This window comes from Garra rufa, chromosome 17, assembly GCF_049309525.1.
Source record: "Garra rufa chromosome 17, GarRuf1.0, whole genome shotgun sequence".
NCBI classification, from domain to species: domain Eukaryota; kingdom Metazoa; phylum Chordata; class Actinopteri; order Cypriniformes; family Cyprinidae; genus Garra; species Garra rufa.
Window position 1 is genome coordinate 35,261,381 of NC_133377.1, and position 19,433 is coordinate 35,280,813.

The 19,433-nt window shown below is 35.9% G+C and overlaps 1 protein-coding gene across 1 annotated transcript; it reads left to right on the forward strand.

Annotated features, from left to right (window-relative positions):
• The first annotated feature begins 496 nt into the window (after nucleotides 1–496).
• recql4 (RecQ helicase-like 4) lies at nucleotides 497–18,317 on the forward strand. Its single transcript, XM_073821912.1, has 24 exons — nucleotides 497–757; nucleotides 921–954; nucleotides 1,048–1,148; nucleotides 1,260–1,406; nucleotides 3,105–4,147; nucleotides 4,224–4,323; nucleotides 4,817–4,967; nucleotides 5,048–5,164; nucleotides 6,146–6,298; nucleotides 6,380–6,472; nucleotides 7,128–7,264; nucleotides 7,379–7,462; nucleotides 8,630–8,818; nucleotides 8,892–9,074; nucleotides 9,280–9,478; nucleotides 10,454–10,731; nucleotides 13,400–13,537; nucleotides 14,115–14,385; nucleotides 15,825–15,954; nucleotides 16,044–16,210; nucleotides 17,443–17,632; nucleotides 17,720–17,888; nucleotides 17,970–18,078; nucleotides 18,163–18,317. The coding sequence occupies exons 1-24, from the start codon at nucleotides 632–634 to the stop codon at nucleotides 18,282–18,284; spliced, it is 4,431 nt and encodes a 1,476-aa protein (XP_073678013.1). The 5' UTR covers nucleotides 497–631; the 3' UTR covers nucleotides 18,285–18,317.
• Nucleotides 18,318–19,433: the final 1,116 nt, after the last annotated feature.

Sequence of the window (19,433 nt, forward strand, 5' to 3'; positions counted from 1 at the left end):
ACAACTCTGTCTATAAAAACCTTTAGGATATAGACAAGAATAAAAAAAGTAAATTTTGGTGTGTAGCCTAAGTGTTACTGAAGTGGAGATTTATGGCTCAGTGTAGGAAAAAAAACTTTATTTTGAGAAACGGCCTTAAAATATATGTATTGTAATTGAAATCTCTTGACACAAATAGATAGTGATATAAAAGAAACACTTAACGGTGTCTTTTGGATGTTTTCTTTCCACTAGTCTGAAAAAACGCTTTATGACACCCCAAAAAGCCCAAAGATCTCATACTTGACAGGTGCATGAAAAAATGTGTTTTTGCCTGCACTGTCTCCCTTTAAAGAAAAATAATAAAATTGACTTTGCAAGCTGACCGTTGTGGTCTATGCTATTTTGTTGAGGACTTTTATTATGGCATTGCCGGTCAGGGGCGGAAGTCATCTATTGTTTTCAACACTAATTTGACATTTGGCGCGTTCACTGAAAAGTCGCAGAGTGATAAGCGTCAATTCTTATTTATTTAAGATAAATATTTTATTTTATTTAAAATACGCGGCTTTGTATAACTGGCATACTCCTTTTATAGTGAGTGTGAAATACTTGCCGACGAAGGAATTGTAAAGTCAGACTGGTTTGTTGGATGAGTTTGTTACTGTTCGTTTTCACGGATAAAGTGACTAAAATGGACCGATACAATGATGTTAAAATCCTCCTGAAGAAATGGGAACAATCCTTCTTCCAAACAAACAACAGAAAACCTAATAAGGTGTTGTGTTTTCATTAGTATTGTGGTATTTTGTGTTATTTTCATGTTGTGTTTTATGCTCTGTTGTTTCTATACGTTGTATTTTATGTAGTTTTTACGTGTTGTATTGTTTCTTCTGTTGTTGTTTCATTAATAATGTCCAAAAACATGTTTTATATTTAAGGATGACATTGATAAAGCTCCAGAGGAGACGAGACGTAAGTTTATTTGCGTTGTGTTGACAAGTTTAACTTGTTGAGTGGCACTTATTCGTGTTCGTGCTTTATTTGTTTGTATATTTGTTTTCCCAGAACTCTATAAAGAATACCGTTCTCTTAAAGAAGCAAAAGAAAGAAATGGCAGTGGGCAGGAGGCTCACACAAAACCCCCAGAGAGTCAGCCTTCTACAACTGTGAGAAGACATCTAATGATTTAGTTTGAACGTTCATCATCTTTATCGGTTGTGAAGATCATAACTGTTTATGTGTAGATCTATTTAATGTGTCCACATTCACTGTTTTAGGGATCTGGGTGTTGGGGGTCTCACCTCGACCGGAAGAATCTGCCGGTTGCTCTACCAAAACTGTCCTCAGATGATAAAGAGACACTGAAAGCTTCAGCTCAGTACTTTGGTATGAAGTTGAAGAACAATCTCGGAGGTTTAGCAAAGGTGAATGCGACTAATACTGTATCCTGAGCTGGATAATATTATACACTACCAGTTAAAAGTTTTTTAAAGAAGTCTCTTTTGCTCACCAAGCCTGCATTTAAACAGTAATATTGTGAAATATTTTTACAATTTAAAACAACTGCTTTCTATTTAAAAATATTTTAAAATGTAATTTATTCCTGTGATCAAATTGAAATTTTCAACAGCATTACTCCAAATCAGTCTAATATGCTGATTTGCTTTTTTATTAGATTTATTACATTTTTGTCAGGATGCTTTGATGAATAGAAAAATCCAAAGATCAAGTGAAAGTCGTGACGTATTGTCAAGTATGGTGACCCATACTCAAAATTGGTCCTCTGCATTTAACCCATCCAAGTGCACACACACAGCAGTGAGAAGTGAATAAACACACACACACACACACACACACACACACACACACACACACACTGTGAACACACACCGGAGCAGTGGGCAGCCATTGCTCCAGCAACTGGGGGTTCAGTGCCTTGCTCAAGGGCACTTCAGACTTGGTATTGAAGGTGGAAAGAGTGCTGTTCATTGACAGTCCCCACCTTCAATTCCTGCCGGTGTGGGAATTGAACCGGCAACCCTTAGGTTACAAGCCCAACTCTCCCCACAATGCCTCGCAATCAATATTTATCTGAAATAAAAAGCTTTTGTAACATTATTCATAGAAATTAAAACATTTATTTAGCAAGGATGATAATAAAGACATTTATGATGTTAATAAAGATTTCTTTTTCAGATAAATGCTGTTCTTCTGAACTTTCTATTTATCAAAAAAACCTGAAAAAAATCAGCTCAGCTGTTTTCAACAATAATAATAAATGTTGTTTTTTTGCAGCAAATCAGAATATTAGAGTGATTTCTGAAGAATCATGTGACTGGAGTAATAATGTTAATGATTCAGCTTTGAAATCACCGGAATAAATTACATTTTAAGATATATTCAAATAGAAAATGGTTATTTTAAATAGTTAACAATTTTTCAAAATTGTACCGTTTTTGCTGTACTTTGAATTAAATAAATGCAGGCTTGGTGAACAGAAGAGACTTTAAACATTAAACATCTTACGGTCTAAAAACTTTTGACTGGTAGTGTAAAACAGAAACTAAACTAAACCTTTATTTAGCTCAAATACATCTCTTGTCAATGTGTTATATATTGTGATTTTTAATTATTGTTAATCAGAGTAGCATTATTTGTTCCAATAAGTCATTGTTAACATGATTTCAAATTTTTTAATTCAATGAGTAAAATAAATGAAATAATAAATTATCAAAAATGAGTTATCATAAAATCAAACATCTTTTTAACAAAATACAATTTGATAATTTATTATAATTTAAAATATAATTTTAAATTAAATGATTGCTGTTTGTTGCTGAATATATATTTAGAAACATTTACTCATTTTGACTGATATTTTTAATTAAATTATTAATAATTCATTCTTAAATAATTGTATGAAAAGACAGATTAATGTTTTGTAATGGAATCTTTATTATTTTGTGCTTCTTGCATTACACAACTTCTATGTGACATTAGTGTCAAGTTTTTAACAAGTAATGGTCATCTGATTGACACAATTTCTTAATAAATGTAATTTTAATAAACAGGCTAGAAAATATCCTTTCTTTTATTTTCTTGTCACATGTAATAAATTCTAGGAGCGCTCATTTTCTCTGAAAAAAGCAACAACCCCTCGCCGAACACCAATGAAACCACCAAAGGACACCCCAGACTCCAGCGCAGCACTGACAGATGTAGAGACCCATACACCAAAGCCAGCCAAAACATGTCCAGACCCCAGTGCTCCTCCTGTACAGACGGCAAGCACAGAGTTTGAGGATGAGCCATCAGATCCCTTTCCGTCCATAACCCCCTCCAAATCCTGGTCTCCAGCTGTGGGCTCTGCACACAAGAGTATGGAGAGGGTCCAGTTCCTGAAGCAGTCCATGACCAAGAGGTTTTCCTCTGTGGACAGCGGCTGGCTTGCACGGTGCCAGGATTTCGATGAGGTGGAGGAACCTCGGAAACCTGTTGCTGGCAATTCAGAGCTGTCGAAAACTGAGAAGAGTTCCTCGCAACCTACTATCAGAAGTGAAACTGTGCCAAATGAGGGTCAAACATCTCTAAAGGCTTCGGTGGAGAATAAGAAATCTTCCTTGTTAGAAGACAGTGCGCAGAAAGATCCACTAGTGTTTTCAGTAAGGAAAAATGTGGTGGTGGATGCAAAAATGGGCTCCCCGGAGTCTGATGGTGAACAGGTATATCAAAAAAACACTGAAGTTCTTACTGAAGATGGTGAGCCCTGTTCAGAGGAGCCTAAATCTGCTTCGGAAACTAAGAAATGCAAACCCAGGGCTAGAAAAGATCAAGACTCACAGGCCGAAGGTGGCAAAAAAACAAAAGGCCGAAAAAGACAAAGGGAGGGTGATGATGATGTGGATGAATCTGAGGAGCCAGAAGGTGGAGTAAAAAAGAGAAGGAGAACCAGGAAAGGAGAGGCAGCTGGAGAGCATCAGCCCAAAAAAGGAGGGAGGAAGAAAGGAAAAGTCAAGGAAGAGGAGGAGGAGGAGGAGGATACCACCAGCTCAGAGAAAAAAACAACCCAGAAACGAGCGATTCCTCAGGAGAATCTGCTGGGAGAGGTGGATGAGGAGGAGGCCAGAGCCGCTGCGTATACAATGAGGAATACCGTCAGAGTCAAGTGGGTGCCATAAATGTCAATTATTGTCACTTCTTTTTCAATGTTTTACTGATTTATTATCTTCATCCTGAACCAGGCCTACCAAAAACACAGATGGCAACTTTGTGAAAATCAATTTAAAGAAGAAGTCCCATGTCAAAGGATTTGCTTTAAGAGGAGCTGCACTGAGGAAACAGGTTGGTTGATAACATCAAAAATCTGCTTCTTTAAAGGGATAGTCAGGGCTTGAAGTTCTCAGAAGCTATGATGGATTTCCATCAGTTAGACAAAAATGAGGGGAAAAGATAAGGAAAGTGACTGCTTTTAATAATTAGCTATTAGGGAGTTTGCAATTGTTATATTGATTTAATACAACCGTTCAATAAACAAGAAGTAAATGGGTGTTGAGATTTTGAAGTCCATCCATCATAAATAGTGCTCCACACGGCTCCCTGGGGTTAATAAAGGCCTTCTGAAGTGAATCGATGTGTTTGTGTAAGCAAACTGTCATACTCACGTACACGAGAAAGTGGTGTTTTAGCGGATGACGTAGAACGTAAGCATAGCATAAGTTCCTGTGAGAAGTGACAAACAGAAGCACAGAGGAGAGAGCAAAACAAAATTGCGGTCATGAATGTTTTTCATTGTTTAATTCATTAATATGGTTTTCTCAATGTTTTATAATTCCAGATGTACATGCAGAAGTTCCAGCTGAAGGGCGAGCGGTTTGGGGGCGGATTCGGTAGGGGCAGAGGACGGTTCGGTGGCTTCAATCGTCAAGGTGACACCTGCTACAAGTGCGGTGGGACGGGTCACTGGGCACGAGACTGTCGAGGCAGAGGTAAGAGACTGCATGGGTCACATAACTCTGCTGTCATGAATTTGAGGTTATGTTATTGATAAACTGGGTTTGTGTTTCAGCTCCTGTTGTGAGTTCTGCAGAACAGCAGGAAACCCAAGTAGAGGAGGAGGAGTTTGAACTGCCCACGCTGGAGGAAGTTGCCCGGGCGACAGGAACTCTGCGGTCAGAGCCTATTGGTGGGTCTGCATGGGGCACATGTTCAATTACAGCGATTAGTCACTTGTTGCAAAAAATTATTTTAATTTTAGTTTAGTCTTAATTTTTTTTTATTGTGTTTTTTTATTATTAATTTTGTATTTCAACTATTGCAACTATTTGCAATAAAGTACATTACCAGTCAAAAGTTTTCCAACAGTAAGATTTTTAATGTTTTAAGAAGTCCATCTAGCCATCAAGCCTGCATTTATTTGATCCAAAGTACAGCAAAAACAGGCAAATTTTGAATATTTCTGCTATTTAAAATAACTGTATTCTATTCAAATATATTTTTACATGATCCTTCAGACATCATTGTAATATTCTGATTTACTGCTCAAAAACATTTATTATTATTATTATTATTGTTGTTGTTGAAAACAGCTAGAATTTTTTCAAAAGTGTTTCTCTGATGAATAAAAAGCTCAGAAGAATAGCCTTTATCTGAAATAGAAATCTTTTGTAACATTATAAATGCCTTTATCATCACTTTAAAAAAAGACATTTATGACGTTATTTGAAAAATGTATATTGACTCCATGCTTTTGAATGGTATAGTGTATAATGTTCAGATAAATGCGGATATTTCTGTTCATCAAAGAATCCTGAAAGAAATGCACTTAAATATTGATTAAAATAATAAAGAAGGTTTCTTGAGCAGCATATCAGCATATTAGAATGATTTCTGAAGGATCATGTGACACCGAAGACTGGAGTATTGATGCTGAAAATTGAAATTTAGGCACAGGAATAAATTACATTTTAAAATATATTCAAATAAAAAACAGTTATTTTAAATAGTAAAAAAATTCAAGATTTTACTGTTTTTGCTTTTCTTTGGATCCAATAAATGCAGCCTTCGACTAATTAAAAAAAACCATTTTTTTTATCATTCATAATAACCATGCCACCCACATTAGCAAACATAAATGCTAACTAACTTTGAAGTTTTCTTACTTCAGTGGTTCCTCCCACTGTGAGCGGAGACTCTTCTGAGAAGGAGGATCAAGGGACAGAGATACTGCTCAATATCATCAGACCAGATTATGAGCGGCCTGCTCCTCCTCCACCTATGGAACCTCTTTACACACTAAAGGATGATGGGAAAATTCAAGGTATGTCACATTAATGGACTGTAAGAATTTTATCCTGAGAAAAGCACTTTTTATTCTGTCTTCTCCTTTGATTTTCCACAGATGTCCCTTCAGAGGTGTATGAAGCGCTCAGAGACTTTGGTTACAAGTCCTTCAGGCCTGGCCAGGAGACGGCCATCATGAGGATCCTTTCAGGTTGGAAGAAGTTATTAGAAGCTTGAGGCCTTACTTCATTTCTGTTTTTCAACACATCCATGCCGCTCTGCATTTCCTGTGTTTTTACCTTTTAGACAAAAAAAATGGATTTGATTGTCTAAAGATGGTGTTCAGTCTGAAATTAATTTCTTAAAACCCATTTTAATATATTTTCAAACCACATATGTGACCCTGGAGCACAAAACATCTTAGGTAGCAAGGGTATATTTGTAGCAATAGCCAAAAACACATTGCATGAGTCAAAATGATCAATATTTCTTTTATGCCAAAAATCATTAGGATACTAAGTAAAGATCATGTTCCACAAATATATTTCGTAAATTTCCTACCGTAAATATATCAGAACTTAGTTTTTGATATTTTTTGCACCCTCAGATTTCAGATTTTCAAATAGTTGTATCTCTGCCATATATTGTCCTATCCTAACAAACCATACATCAATGGAAAGATTATTTATAAATCTCAATTTCAAAAAATGTACCCTTATGACTAGTTTTGTGGTCCAGGGTCACATATGAGTGGGCTTTGCTGTTCAGACAACCAAAAAGCTAAAAGAATTTGAGTTGAATGTGAAGTACACAAACCCAGAGTTAAGTGGGTGTGCTGATCTGTTGGTGGTTTTGTTTTGATTCAGGTCTGTCCACGCTAGTGGTTTTGTCCACCGGTATGGGTAAATCTCTGTGCTACCAGCTTCCTGCATACCTGTACGCTCAGAGGTCAAATTGCATCACACTGGTGGTCTCTCCTCTGGTGTCTCTGATGGACGATCAGGTATGTTTGATTTTGTGGTGGAAACTAAATTTAATTATTAAGCCATTAAACCGTCTCCTGGGGTGTGGAACAACAATTTAATGTGCTTGTTTCATTTTTACATTGTTTGTGAAGCTCTCTGGACTTCCACCGAAACTGAAAGCCGCATGCATCCACTCCAACATGTCTCAGAAACAGAGAGAGGCGGCCATTGAGAAGGTACAAGGATATAGTGATAAATTGTCTTTTTCACCTTAGTTCATCCTAAGCAGTGTTATTTTAGCATTATTAATATACTGTTATCGTATTAATCAAATGTTGTTATTTTTTACATTTTAATTTTAGTTTTAGTCATTTTTTAAACTTAAAAAAAAAAAAAATATTTTTTTATTCATTTTATTTTTTTATTTTTTAGTCATTTTGGTTTTTTAACTTATTTTATTTAAAGGCAAAACATATATTTTTAATATAATTTATTTTATTATTAATAGCTCAAATTTTTTTTTTTTCAAATGCATCTTAATTGTAGCTTAAGTGGTAGTAATTTTGTGATGCGCATTTTTATTTTTAATAATGTATTTCTGTTTAACTTCTTTATTTGCTTAATAATTTTATTTTATTTTTTTATATATATATATTTTGGTTTTCATCTTAATTGTAGTTTGTTGTAAAAAGTTTATCCACATTTTTATTATTTTTTTTAAAAATGTATTTCTGTTTAACTTCAATTTGTTTTTTTTGTTTTTTTTAGTAATTGAGCTTTTTATTTCGAATAATTACCAGGGCAACATTTCTCATTTTCATTTAATTTATTTTTATTTCAGTTAATGTTTATTTTATTTTATTTCAGTTAACCAAAATTACAGATTATTAATAATTTAGCAATAGCCAACAATACATTGTATGGGCCAAAATGATAGATTTTTCTTTTATGCCAAAATCATTAGGATAGTAAGTAAAGATCATGTTCCATAAATATATTTTGTTTTTGTATATTTTTATTTCGTACCATGAAAATATCAAAACTTAATTTTTGATTAGTAATATGCATTGCTAAGAACTTCATTTGGACAACTTTAAAGGTGATTTTCTCATTATTTTGATGTTTTTGCACCCTCAGATTCTAGATTTTTAAATAGTTGTATCTCGGCCAAATACTAAATAAATGTCCTATCCTAACATTTATTTAGCTTTTAGATTATGTATAAATCTCAATTTCATAAAATTGACCGTTATTACTGGTTTTGTAGTGCAAGGTCACATGTAGACACTTTTTGTTTTTCACAACTTTATTTATCTCGGCAAGTTAGGACAAGTGAGAATCATGTCTTAAATCTGTGAGCTTTGTTTAGTGTCTTTTTTATTTATATTTTATTGTGGGTCTAGGTGAAAGCCGGTCAGGTGCATGTCCTGCTGTTGTCTCCAGAAGCTCTGGTCGGTGGAGGTCACTCAGGGTCAGGATGCCTCCCTCCTGCAGACCAGCTCCCTCCGGTGGCCTTCGCCTGTATCGATGAGGCTCATTGTGTGTCCGAATGGTCACACAACTTCCGGCCCTGTTACCTGAGACTGTGCAAGGTGAGTCTCTCAGATCAGTCATATTTTTCTGTATTCAATCAATGCAAAATGAATGTACATTTCTGTTGTGTAGGTGCTCAGAGATCGGTTGGGTGTACGCTGTCTGTTGGGTCTCACTGCCACGGCCACTCTGTCCACAGCGCTGGACATCGGCCGACACCTAAACATCAGCGATCAGGACGGAATCGCCGTCCGTTCTGCCGCTGTCCCTCACAACCTACAGTTATCAGTGTCCATGGACAGAGACAAAGATCAGGTGGGTTTAGAAAGTATTTTATTTTCATGTAAGCTATTGCAGACCAAGTCAAATACAACTAAACAGCACAAAACTATAAAATGTGGTTGCAAACAGCAATTATTAGGATATAGTAATTAGGCTTAAAAAAAAATTTCAGGTAAATTTAGACTTGGCATGAACAAGCTGTTGCACGTCTCAAATGCCTTAATGTCTTATCCCACAGGCTCTGGTGTCTTTGCTGAAGGGTGAACGCTTTGGTGCCCTAGAGTCGGTTATCATCTACTGTACCAGGCGAGAGGAGACGTCCCGTATAGCTGCACTGCTGCGCACCTGCCTGCAGGGGGTAATGTTAAAAGAGTCCTCCAAACCAGCACAAGAGGAAGAGGAGGACAATCCTGTGGGAAAGAAAAAGAAAGCTCTGGGTAAATACATCACTTTCATACAAAGCACTTCAAGAAGTTCACTTCCAGGACAAAAATTTACAGATAATGTACTCACCCCCTTGTCATCCAAATTGTTCATGTCTTTCTTTCTTCAGTCGTAAAGAAGAGATTTCAGGATTTCTCCCCATATAATTGATCTGTATGGATCTCCCAAGTTTGAACTTCCAAAATGCAGTTTAAACTCAGCTTCAAAGGACTGTAAACGATCCCAGCCAAGGAAGAAGGGTCTTATCTAGCAAAACGATTGGTTATTTTCTTTAGAAAATTACAGTTTATGTACTTTTTAACCTCAAATGCTCGTCTTGTCTAGCTCTGCATGTACTTCAAAATAGTCCTACATTATAATTTTTTTGTAAAGGGCGTTTTTCATGTTGGGTCTGTACTTCTGCAGCGATGTAGGGGGATTTTTAAGTTGGAGGGGAAAATGAGATGGGAGTTTTTCAACATACCCTAACTGTCTTGAACCGGAATACACAGAATATGCAGAGCTAGACAAGGTGAACATTTGAGGTTGAAAAGTATATAAAATGTCATTTTTATTTTTTTAGAAAATAACCGGTCGTTTCGCTAGATTAAACCCTTATTCCTTGGCTAGAGCCCTTTGAAGCTGCATTTAAACTGCATTTTGGAAGTTCAAACTTGCGGGCACCATTGAATGCCTGTATAACTTGTTCACTGTTTATTGCTTTGGCAACATTGTGCTATTCCACAGTCATGCCAATAAAGCTCAGTTGAATTATTGAAGTGAATTGAAGTCCACTGTATGGAGAGAAATCCTGAATTGTTTCCTTGAAAAAACATAATTTATTTAATGAAGAAAGAATGACATAAACATCTTGAATGACAAAGGGGTGAGTAAAATATCTGTAAATTTTTGTTCTGGAAGTTAACTACTCCTTTCAGCTCATTTGCTTTGTTTGAAGGTATTTATTTTATTTTTCCTTATCAACCCAGCCAGGAAGAAGATCCGTAAGCCACTGAAGTGGATTGCAGAGGCGTACCATGCTGGGATGTCTGCATCGGAGAGGCGGCGTGTGCAGAATAACTTCATGTGCGGGGAGCTGCGTGTGGTGGTGGCCACCGTGGCCTTCGGTATGGGGTTGGACAAGTCAGACGTGCGTGGGATCATCCACTACAACATGCCCAAAAGTTTCGAGAGCTATGTGCAGGAGATTGGCCGAGCAGGACGTGATGGACACCCATCTCACTGCCATCTGTTTCTAGACCCAGAGGTCTGTGCATGCACATACATACATACATACATACATACATATATATACACACACAAACAATTGCAATCGAAATTATTCAACCCCCACAGTGACTGCAGTACTTTACAAATACAAGCTTTTGTGAAGATCCAGGACTTTATAAAAATTGCATCTATAACAGATTACTGGTATATTAAAAGTGATAATGTCAATATATAATGTAATGTTTTTGAGTTATAGGATTTTTTTTAATAACACTACTATGTCATAATTTTTCAACCCCTGTTCAACATTGCTGTTTTCTAGTCAGTTATTTTTATGGTGTGGAACAAAATTGTCTTAAAACACAAAGCCTTTAGAAACACTATTAAAAAACAGAATGAGCTTGAGCTGTTACACATACATACAGTTAGTCCATGCATGTGCTGAAGTTGAGTTGCAAATATGGTAAAGTCAACAGAGCTCTCACAAAAGCTATAGAGAAGAAATAGTTTTATTATATTATAAAGTCTAAGGCTGTGCCTTTTCAAGAGATTTAAAAGTTCCCAGAGACACAGCTGGCAGCATATTCTTTAGTTTAAAGCGTGTTGTACCAGAAAACCTTTGAGGGCGTTGAACAAAAAAGCACAATATCATAAAATGTTTGATCAGAGCAACTGAGAAAAACCTGCAATGTACAGCCAAATACTTGCAAGATGACCCAACGAAAGGAGGAAAAACATTTCAATGCAGACTGCAGAGTATAAGATGAACACTAGACGAGTATGGCCTTCGTGTTAAGGCATCTTGCCGAATACCACTCTTGACCAAGAAGAACAAAAAGACAGACTTGAATATCCTAAAATTGATCTGGATAGACATGTGCAGTTCTGAAAGAATGATTTTTGGAGTAATGTGACCAAACTGGAACTTTTTGGACCCATGGATCAGCGGTATGTCTGGTGCAAAAAAAAAGGCAAAACTTGTCAGCAGAAGAACACCATCTCCATCGTCAAACATTGAGGTGGATCAGTCCTGTTATGGGGTTGTTTTACTTTAGCAGGAAGTGGAAAACATGACTGTATGAAGGACATCCTGGATTCTTTAAAGTATCAGGCCATTTTGGCAAGAATTGTGATGCCTTTGGTGCAAAAACTGAACCTGATGATCAGTGGACTTTCCTGCAGGACAGTCACCCCAAAATACACATCCAAATCTACTTCTGCTTGGTTCAGGGATCAGTGATTGAATGTTCTTGAGTGGCCTGTTCAGTCTCCAGATTTAATTCTCATTGAAAATATTTAGTTGACTTTGAAGAAAGCAGTAGCAATGTGAAACTAAAGATTATCAGTGGTCTAAAAGCTTTTTCAGGCGAGGAATGGGCCAAGATTGCAGTTGAGAGGTGACAGAAGCTTCTAAACACTTCCAAGCAGTGTTTATTGCTAGTTTTAAAGAATAAACGATTCTGCACCAGATTTTACTTTTGGGGGTTGAATAATTTGAACATTTATAGCCAATTTAATTTTCTTTCATTAGTCATCAACTTACGTTCTCAAAATTACTCAAATGTGTATGAATAAACTTTCTCTACTAGTGTTCAGGTGCCTTTGTTGAACTGTTTTCACAAAATTTTGTTCTCTGCAGCAAAATGTCTTGCAGGTCAAGGGGGTTGAATTTCGATTGCAACTATATATATATATATATATATATATATATATATATATACATATATACATATATATACATATATACATATATATACATATACACCAAACATTATTCAGACACCAGATATCATTTTTTTTTTTTTTTACACTTTGATACTTTTACCTGACCATATCAAATAAACAGTGATAATGTGAGAAATGTTGAAGGTGTCTGAATAAATTTGGTTTGACTGTATATGTTATAATATAATGTTTTGAAAACACCCTTTATCCCTGAAGCATGTTCTATTAGATTGTGCTATTTTTAACTCTGTGAGAAAACTTTCTTTAGTTAACTCTGAAGAGATTTTTGACAATTAAGTCAAACAAAGTTGTTGTTGTTTTTCACCATGAAAATAGCCACAGAACATGCATGAAGCATACCGTTAAACACAAACAAAATATTTTTAATTAGACTAAAATTGAAATGAAAACTAATAAACAAATAACTCAGTTTCAGTCATTTTGTGATTGTTTTTGTCATTTTTATTCGTATTTTTATAATTAATAAAATAATTTAAATACATGTTATATTTCTTATTATTTATATATTATATTATATTTATTTAGGTTTAAAACATTTCAGCATTAGTGATTTTAGTAGTTCAACTTCAGCTTATTTTATTTAGGTTTTGTTTACATTTAAGTTTTATCAGGTTTAATTAATTATTTTTTTTACGTTTATTTTGTATCAGCTTTATTTCAGTTAACAAAATAATTTTTATAACAGTTTATTTTTTATTTTAGTTAAACTGATGATGAGGATTAGGAGGATGGTTAATATTGTGATGTGCTTTTGTCATTTTTTTATTTTAAATATTACTATTTCGATTTCATTTATTTTTAGTTCAGTTTTAAATATTTTAGTACTTTAGAATTTTTTTCATCTAATATTTTTTTTAATTCAGCTTTATTTTAATAGTTTTCATTTATTGTGGTTTTCAACTATACTGCATAACCGATAATGTTTATGTATTTTCCTATTATTTGTGTGATGCATTTAGGGTGCAGACCTGCACGAGCTGCGCAGACACATCTACGCAGACACAGTGGATTATTATACGGTGAAGAAACTGGTGCAGAAGGTTTTTCCTCCGTGTAAATGCCGACAGATTCAGCAGAAGCAGCAGGATTTGTCACAGGTGACACTTGAGTAATTGCAAATATACAGTCAATCCGAAATTTATTCAGACACCTTCAACATTTCTCGCTACAGTTTAGAAAATGGTAATAAAATATGACAACTCTGAGTTAAACTGTCGAAACAAATTCATCTTGATAATGTCAGATAACTTTGATTGAAAGGTGTGTAATGGATTACAAACAACCATAAATTATTTAGACAACTGTTAGTATGACAATATTTACACAACTTTTAATACTTTGTTGACCAATTCTCTAGCGAGGCTTAATTTTGTTCAGTCTGTAGCAATTAAAGAAAAAAGCTCTTAAACAAAACATGGTCAAGTCAAAGTGTCTGAATAAGTTTTTCTCCCAAATTTGCATCAGTTTTACTGGTAGTCCACTGTTTGAAGTATTTTGGGGTATAAAATGTCGCAGTTTACTGTTCTCACTTACATAAATGAACAATAGTGTCCTTCACCCACTAGTAAAAAAATAAATGGCTAAATTTATTTTGACTATATTTATTTTATTTTAGTAAATTATTTGTTTGTTTGTTTTTGAGTTGCAATAAAGTCTGAATATCATACTCTGCAGGCTGCGGACATATCTGACAGAGAGTTACTGGAGATGGAGGTTTGTGAGGACGCTGATCCACACCAGCAGCAGCTGGCAGAGACAGCAGTTCCCGCAGACCAACAAGCACCACAGACACATGAGCACAACAAACCAACAGCAGAGGAGGAGCCGGAGGAGAGCGACGGTGATCTGAAATTGAGTGAAGTGCGTGTACAGCGTCCATGTCACACACATGAGAGAGCCATTCCCATGCAGGAGACCGTGGAGACCCTCGACATCACAGAAGAGAGTGAGAAAACTTAGATAAACTTCAGATAAAATGCTTTAATACAGTGCGTCTGGGAGGAAGCATAATGTTTAAAGGGATAGATCAACCAAACATCATTTACTCAACGCATGTTTTTTGTTTGTTGCGATGTGCATCTTGGAATTGCTTCTCTTAATAAATAAAACATTTATCTACCTTGCAAATTGGATAATTTAGTTAAATCTGGACATTTCCATCCAAAATTTGTAAACACCAAAATTGGCACAAAAATAGAGTATATGGATGAAAACTCAGCTAACCAAACACCATCAAGTTGATTTTGGTTTGGTCTGGTCTGGTCTGGTCCATTGTCACTGGATGAACAAGATCAGGTACATTTTCCACAAGTGCTACATGAACAGAAATGCCTTGTTTCTTTTAATTGAAATTTAAATGAGGACATTTATAGACTCCTATATTATATTTATTAATATTTGTAATTACTTTTTTCTGTTTTGATTTTAATCAGGGTTATTCTAGTTAACTAAAGTCAAAGCCATTAAAACAATCATTGAAACAAAAACTACTAAAAGTGACAACTTACAAATTACTAAAACTACAATGGAAATGCAAAATAAAAAACATTCTCAAAATTAGTAATTTATCATAGTATTTCAGCGATACTAAAATAACACTGATTTTAATTTGTTTTCATTAGTGTAGATGTTTATTTAGTTTTTAGACATTCATTTCCACTTTGGCTTAAATAAAATAAGAAATTTTACCTTGGCAACTAACTAAGCTAAGTTTGTCTATTTTATTTTAATCAACATGAATGTTTTTTGTTTTGTTTTTTTGGCATTTTTGCCTTTATTTTGATAGGACAGATAAGAATCGGAAAAGGTCCTCGAGTCGGGATTCGAACACGGGACGCCCCACAAGCCTATCGGCGCCGACAACATGAATGTTTTTTAAATGTAATATTTTTAGTTTTAGTTAATGATAATAACTTTGGGGTAAACTATGAATGTAATCTTCTCTAAATTAAAGGGATGGTTCACCCAAAAATAAAACTTCTGTCATTAATTACTCACTCTAATGTCGTTTCAAACCCGTAAGACTTTCTAACTTCATTCTTCTTTGGAGTAGAATTGTTGAATGAAGTTATTTTTGTTCTTTGTGCACAAAGAGTATTCTTGTAGCTTCTTAAATTATGGTTGAACCACTATCACATTGGCTGTTTTAACAATGTCCTTACTATGTTTGTGTGCTTTGACTGTGGTGGTACTCTTGCTTTCTACGGAGGGTCAGGAAGCTCTCAGATTTTGTTATAAATATCTTAATTTGTGTTCCAAAGATGAATGAAGGTCTTGGAACGACATGAGGATGAGTAATTAACGACAGAATTTTTATTTTTGGGTGCGTTCTGTATATTGCACTAAATCATGGCTGCTCTTCTTGTGTGTTTCTGTGTGTTTTAGGTCTGGAGACTCTCTTGTGTTACCTGGAGCTTCATCCTCAGCAGTGGGTGGAGCTTCTTCATCCTACGCTCTCCATCTGTAAGCTGCAGTGTTATGGTGGTCCGCAACAACTCCGCAAACTCACCAAACTGTATGTTACACTTCCACAGTCTCACTAAGTAGCTTTTGATGCTTTTTGAAGCTCATCAATGCTCATTGTTTAATTTTGCATGTTGTCAGGTGTCCTCCGGTCGCTGTGTCTCTGGCACGTAAACGCATGGCAGGGGAGCGTGTGGAGTCTTGTGATGCTCTGGAGTTTGACGTGGTGGAGCTGGCGGACACTATGGGCTGGCAGCTTCCTCTGGTGAAGAGAGGCCTGAGACAGCTGCAGTGGGGCTCAAGCACAGGTGAGAAGAGACCATGTGATTCACTGAACATCTGATGCATGTTACACACCATAAGGACCCAATGTACTTAAAACGACTAGGTTTATTCTGATTGGATCAGACTTCTGAGATAAAATTGGCCTAAAGGGTTTGCAATATCAAAGCATATAGTTGAGGTCAAAAGTTTCCATACACCTTGCAGGATCTGCAAAATGTTAATTATTTTACCAGAATAAAAGGTATCATACAAAATGCATGTTATTTTTTTTATTTAGTACTGACCTGGATAAGACATTTCTCATAAAAGGCATTTACATATAGTCCACAAGAGAAAATAGTTGAATTTATAAAAACGACCCATTTAAAAGTTTACACATGCTTGATTCTTAATACTGTTGATACCTAAATGATCCACAACTGAGTTTGTTTGTTTTGTGAGTCCCTTGTTTGTCCTGAACAGTTAATCTGTCTGCTGTTCTTCAAAAAAATCCTTCAGGTCCCACAAATTTATTTTTGTTTTTTGCAGCATTTTTGTGTATTTGAACCCTTTTCAACAATGACTGTATGATTTTGAGATCCATCTTTTCACTCTGAGGACAACTGCATTACACAATGCGTTAAGAGCCAGGAGGTGAAAACTTCTTGAATTTGAAGATCAGGGTAAATTTAACTTATGTTGTCTTCTGGGAAACATTTAAGTGTCTTCTGTACCTTCTAGTAAAAAAAAAAAAAAAAAAAAAGATATTTATTTAGGCAAAATAAGAAAAATTTACACATCTTCATTCTGTTTAAAAGTTTTCACCCTAGGCTTTTAATGCATGGTTTTTCCTTCTGAATCATCAGTGAGCATTTGAACCTTCTGTAAGAGTTGCATATGAGTCCCTCAATTGTCCTCAGTGTGAAAAGATGGATCTCAAAATCACACAGTAATTGTTGGAAAGGGTTCAAATACACAAAAATTATGAAAACCCAAAGAATTTGTGGGACCTGAAGGATTTTTTTTTTCAAACAAGGGACTCATGAACAACTATCACTAAACAAAAAACAGCTGTGGATCATTCAGATGTATGAAAGTGGTAAAACAATTAACATTTTTCAGATTCTCCAAGGCGACCTTTTGACCTCAGCTGTATTTAAAAACTTTATTGTTAGGTGGGATTAATCACGAATCATTTCATAAAAAATTAATAATTTGTTTTTTTAATCAATTAACAGCACTAATTCCAGTATATCCTGTCTCTTCATCTCATCAGGGTCATATGGAGGCACGGGACGGAGCGGCATCCATGTGGAGTTTTCAGCACTGTCCTTCTATTTCCGCTCATACGGTGACCTGACAGCGAATGAGCTAGACGCGGTTTGTGCATTTCTGCATGGCAGGGTGATAGCACAGGAGAGGACACAGCTGTACCAGCTCAAAACCTGCTTCAAAGCCTTCCGCAGGTCAGACTCACACATCTAATCATTAATAATCCTTTATTGTCTTCAGGAAATCATACTTTTCTGAGTGTATGTTGTGTTTGCGTGCAGCGTTGCGTACCGTAACTGCAGTCTGTGTATGGACGATCTTGAGGAAAGTCGGAGTCAGGCTCTCAAAGAGCTGTTACGCGATTATTTCGACAAGAGGAGAAACCTGGACCTAAGCAAACACTATCAGGAGGAGGAGCTCGACGAAGAGGAAGAGCTCAACAAATGCAAGGTGAGACTCTTTACAGTTTCAGTTTTTGGTTATGAACGTTCATTTCTGTCTCTAAATCCTGATGTTGTATTTTGTGCTCAGATGAGGGACTGGGAGGCTCAGATCTCTGCGGACATCAGAGGTTTCCTGTCTAGTCGCAGCGATGAGAAGTTTTCTGGTCGAGCCGTGGCCAGAATCTTCCATGGCATCGGTATGTTTCTAATGATATTTCTCTCCACATCTTGTGATCTTTTTATTTGAGACTAATTCAACTGGTGTTTGTTTTCTCCTGCAGGAAGTCCGTGTTATCCAGCGCAGACGTATGGACGTGACCGAAGATACTGGAGGAAGTACATTCAGTTTGATTTCAATGAGATCATTCGTTTAGCTACACAGGAGATCATTAGAATGAGGTAACGAGATCTCACGATGCTAGAGTCTGAAATTATTTATTTGTGCCATTTGTCATGGTTTTAAATGTGTAAATATAAACTTTGTATACAATAAAGACTATTTTTTTGTAAGCAAAGCAGTTGAAGTTGCTCAGTCCGTCCTGTAGTGGGCACTATTGTGCTGCTTTTTGACACATCCTGGTATATTTGAAAGTCAATTTACCCTGAACCACAAAACCAGTCTTAAGTAGCCAAAAATACATTGTATGGGTCGGAATGATTTTTGATTGTTTTTCTTTTACACCAAAAATCATTAGGATATTAAGAACATGATAGTATATTTCCTACCATAAATATATTGAAGGCCATTTTCTCAGTGTTTGTTGTTTTTGCACAGATTCCAGATTTTCAAACAGTTGTATCTCAGACAAATATTGTCCTATCCTAACAAAGCATACATTCAGTGGAAAGCTTATTTATATACTTTCATATGATGTAGAAATCTCAATTTTAAAAAACTGGCACTTATGACTGGTTTTGTGGTCCAGGGTCACATTTATACAAAACAAGCCCAAACATTCAATGTAGAATTACATTTACGTTTATTCATTTAGCCGATGCTTTTATCCAAAGCGACTTACAATTAGGAATACAACAAGTGATTCATCCTAAGAAGGCAGATCAACATAGGAAGTGCTCCAAAATACCATATATCAGGCGTTGTTAGAAGAGTGCAGGCTAGAAGGAGAAGATCAGGAAAGAGAGGAAAAACAGGCTAGAAAGGGAGGATCAAGGAGAGAGGAAATTTTTTTTTTTTTTTTTTTTTTTTTTTTTTTTTTTTGAGTCACATAGTGTCGAAAAAGATGGGTTTTCAGCAGTTGCTTGAAAGCTGTTAAGGAGTCTGCATTCCGGATAGGGGTGGGAAGATCATTCCACCAGGCAGGGACATTGAACGGGAATGTTCTGGACAGTGATTTAATACCTCTCTGTGGTGGTACAATGAGGCGTCTTTCACTAGAGGATCTCAGACTTCTGGAAGGAGTGTAGATGTGTAGTAGTGAATGGAGGTAGGCAGGTGATGAGCCGGTGGCTGTCCTTTATGCCAGCATCAGTGTCTTGAATTTGATGCGTGCTGTAACCGGTAGCCAGTGCAGTGATATGAAGAAATTTGTGA

Bases quoted from the DNA above. Each gene is read 5' to 3' on its own strand.
- recql4 (XM_073821912.1), top strand. From the start codon at position 632: ATGAGTTTGTTACTGTTCGTTTTCACGGATAAAGTGACTAAAATGGAC. The intron at 6,473-7,127 runs GTTGGAAGAAGT...GTTTTGATTCAG, and splicing joins CATCATGAGGATCCTTTCAG to GTCTGTCCACGCTAGTGGTT. The intron at 10,732-13,399 runs GTCTGTGCATGC...TGATGCATTTAG, and splicing joins ATCTGTTTCTAGACCCAGAG to GGTGCAGACCTGCACGAGCT.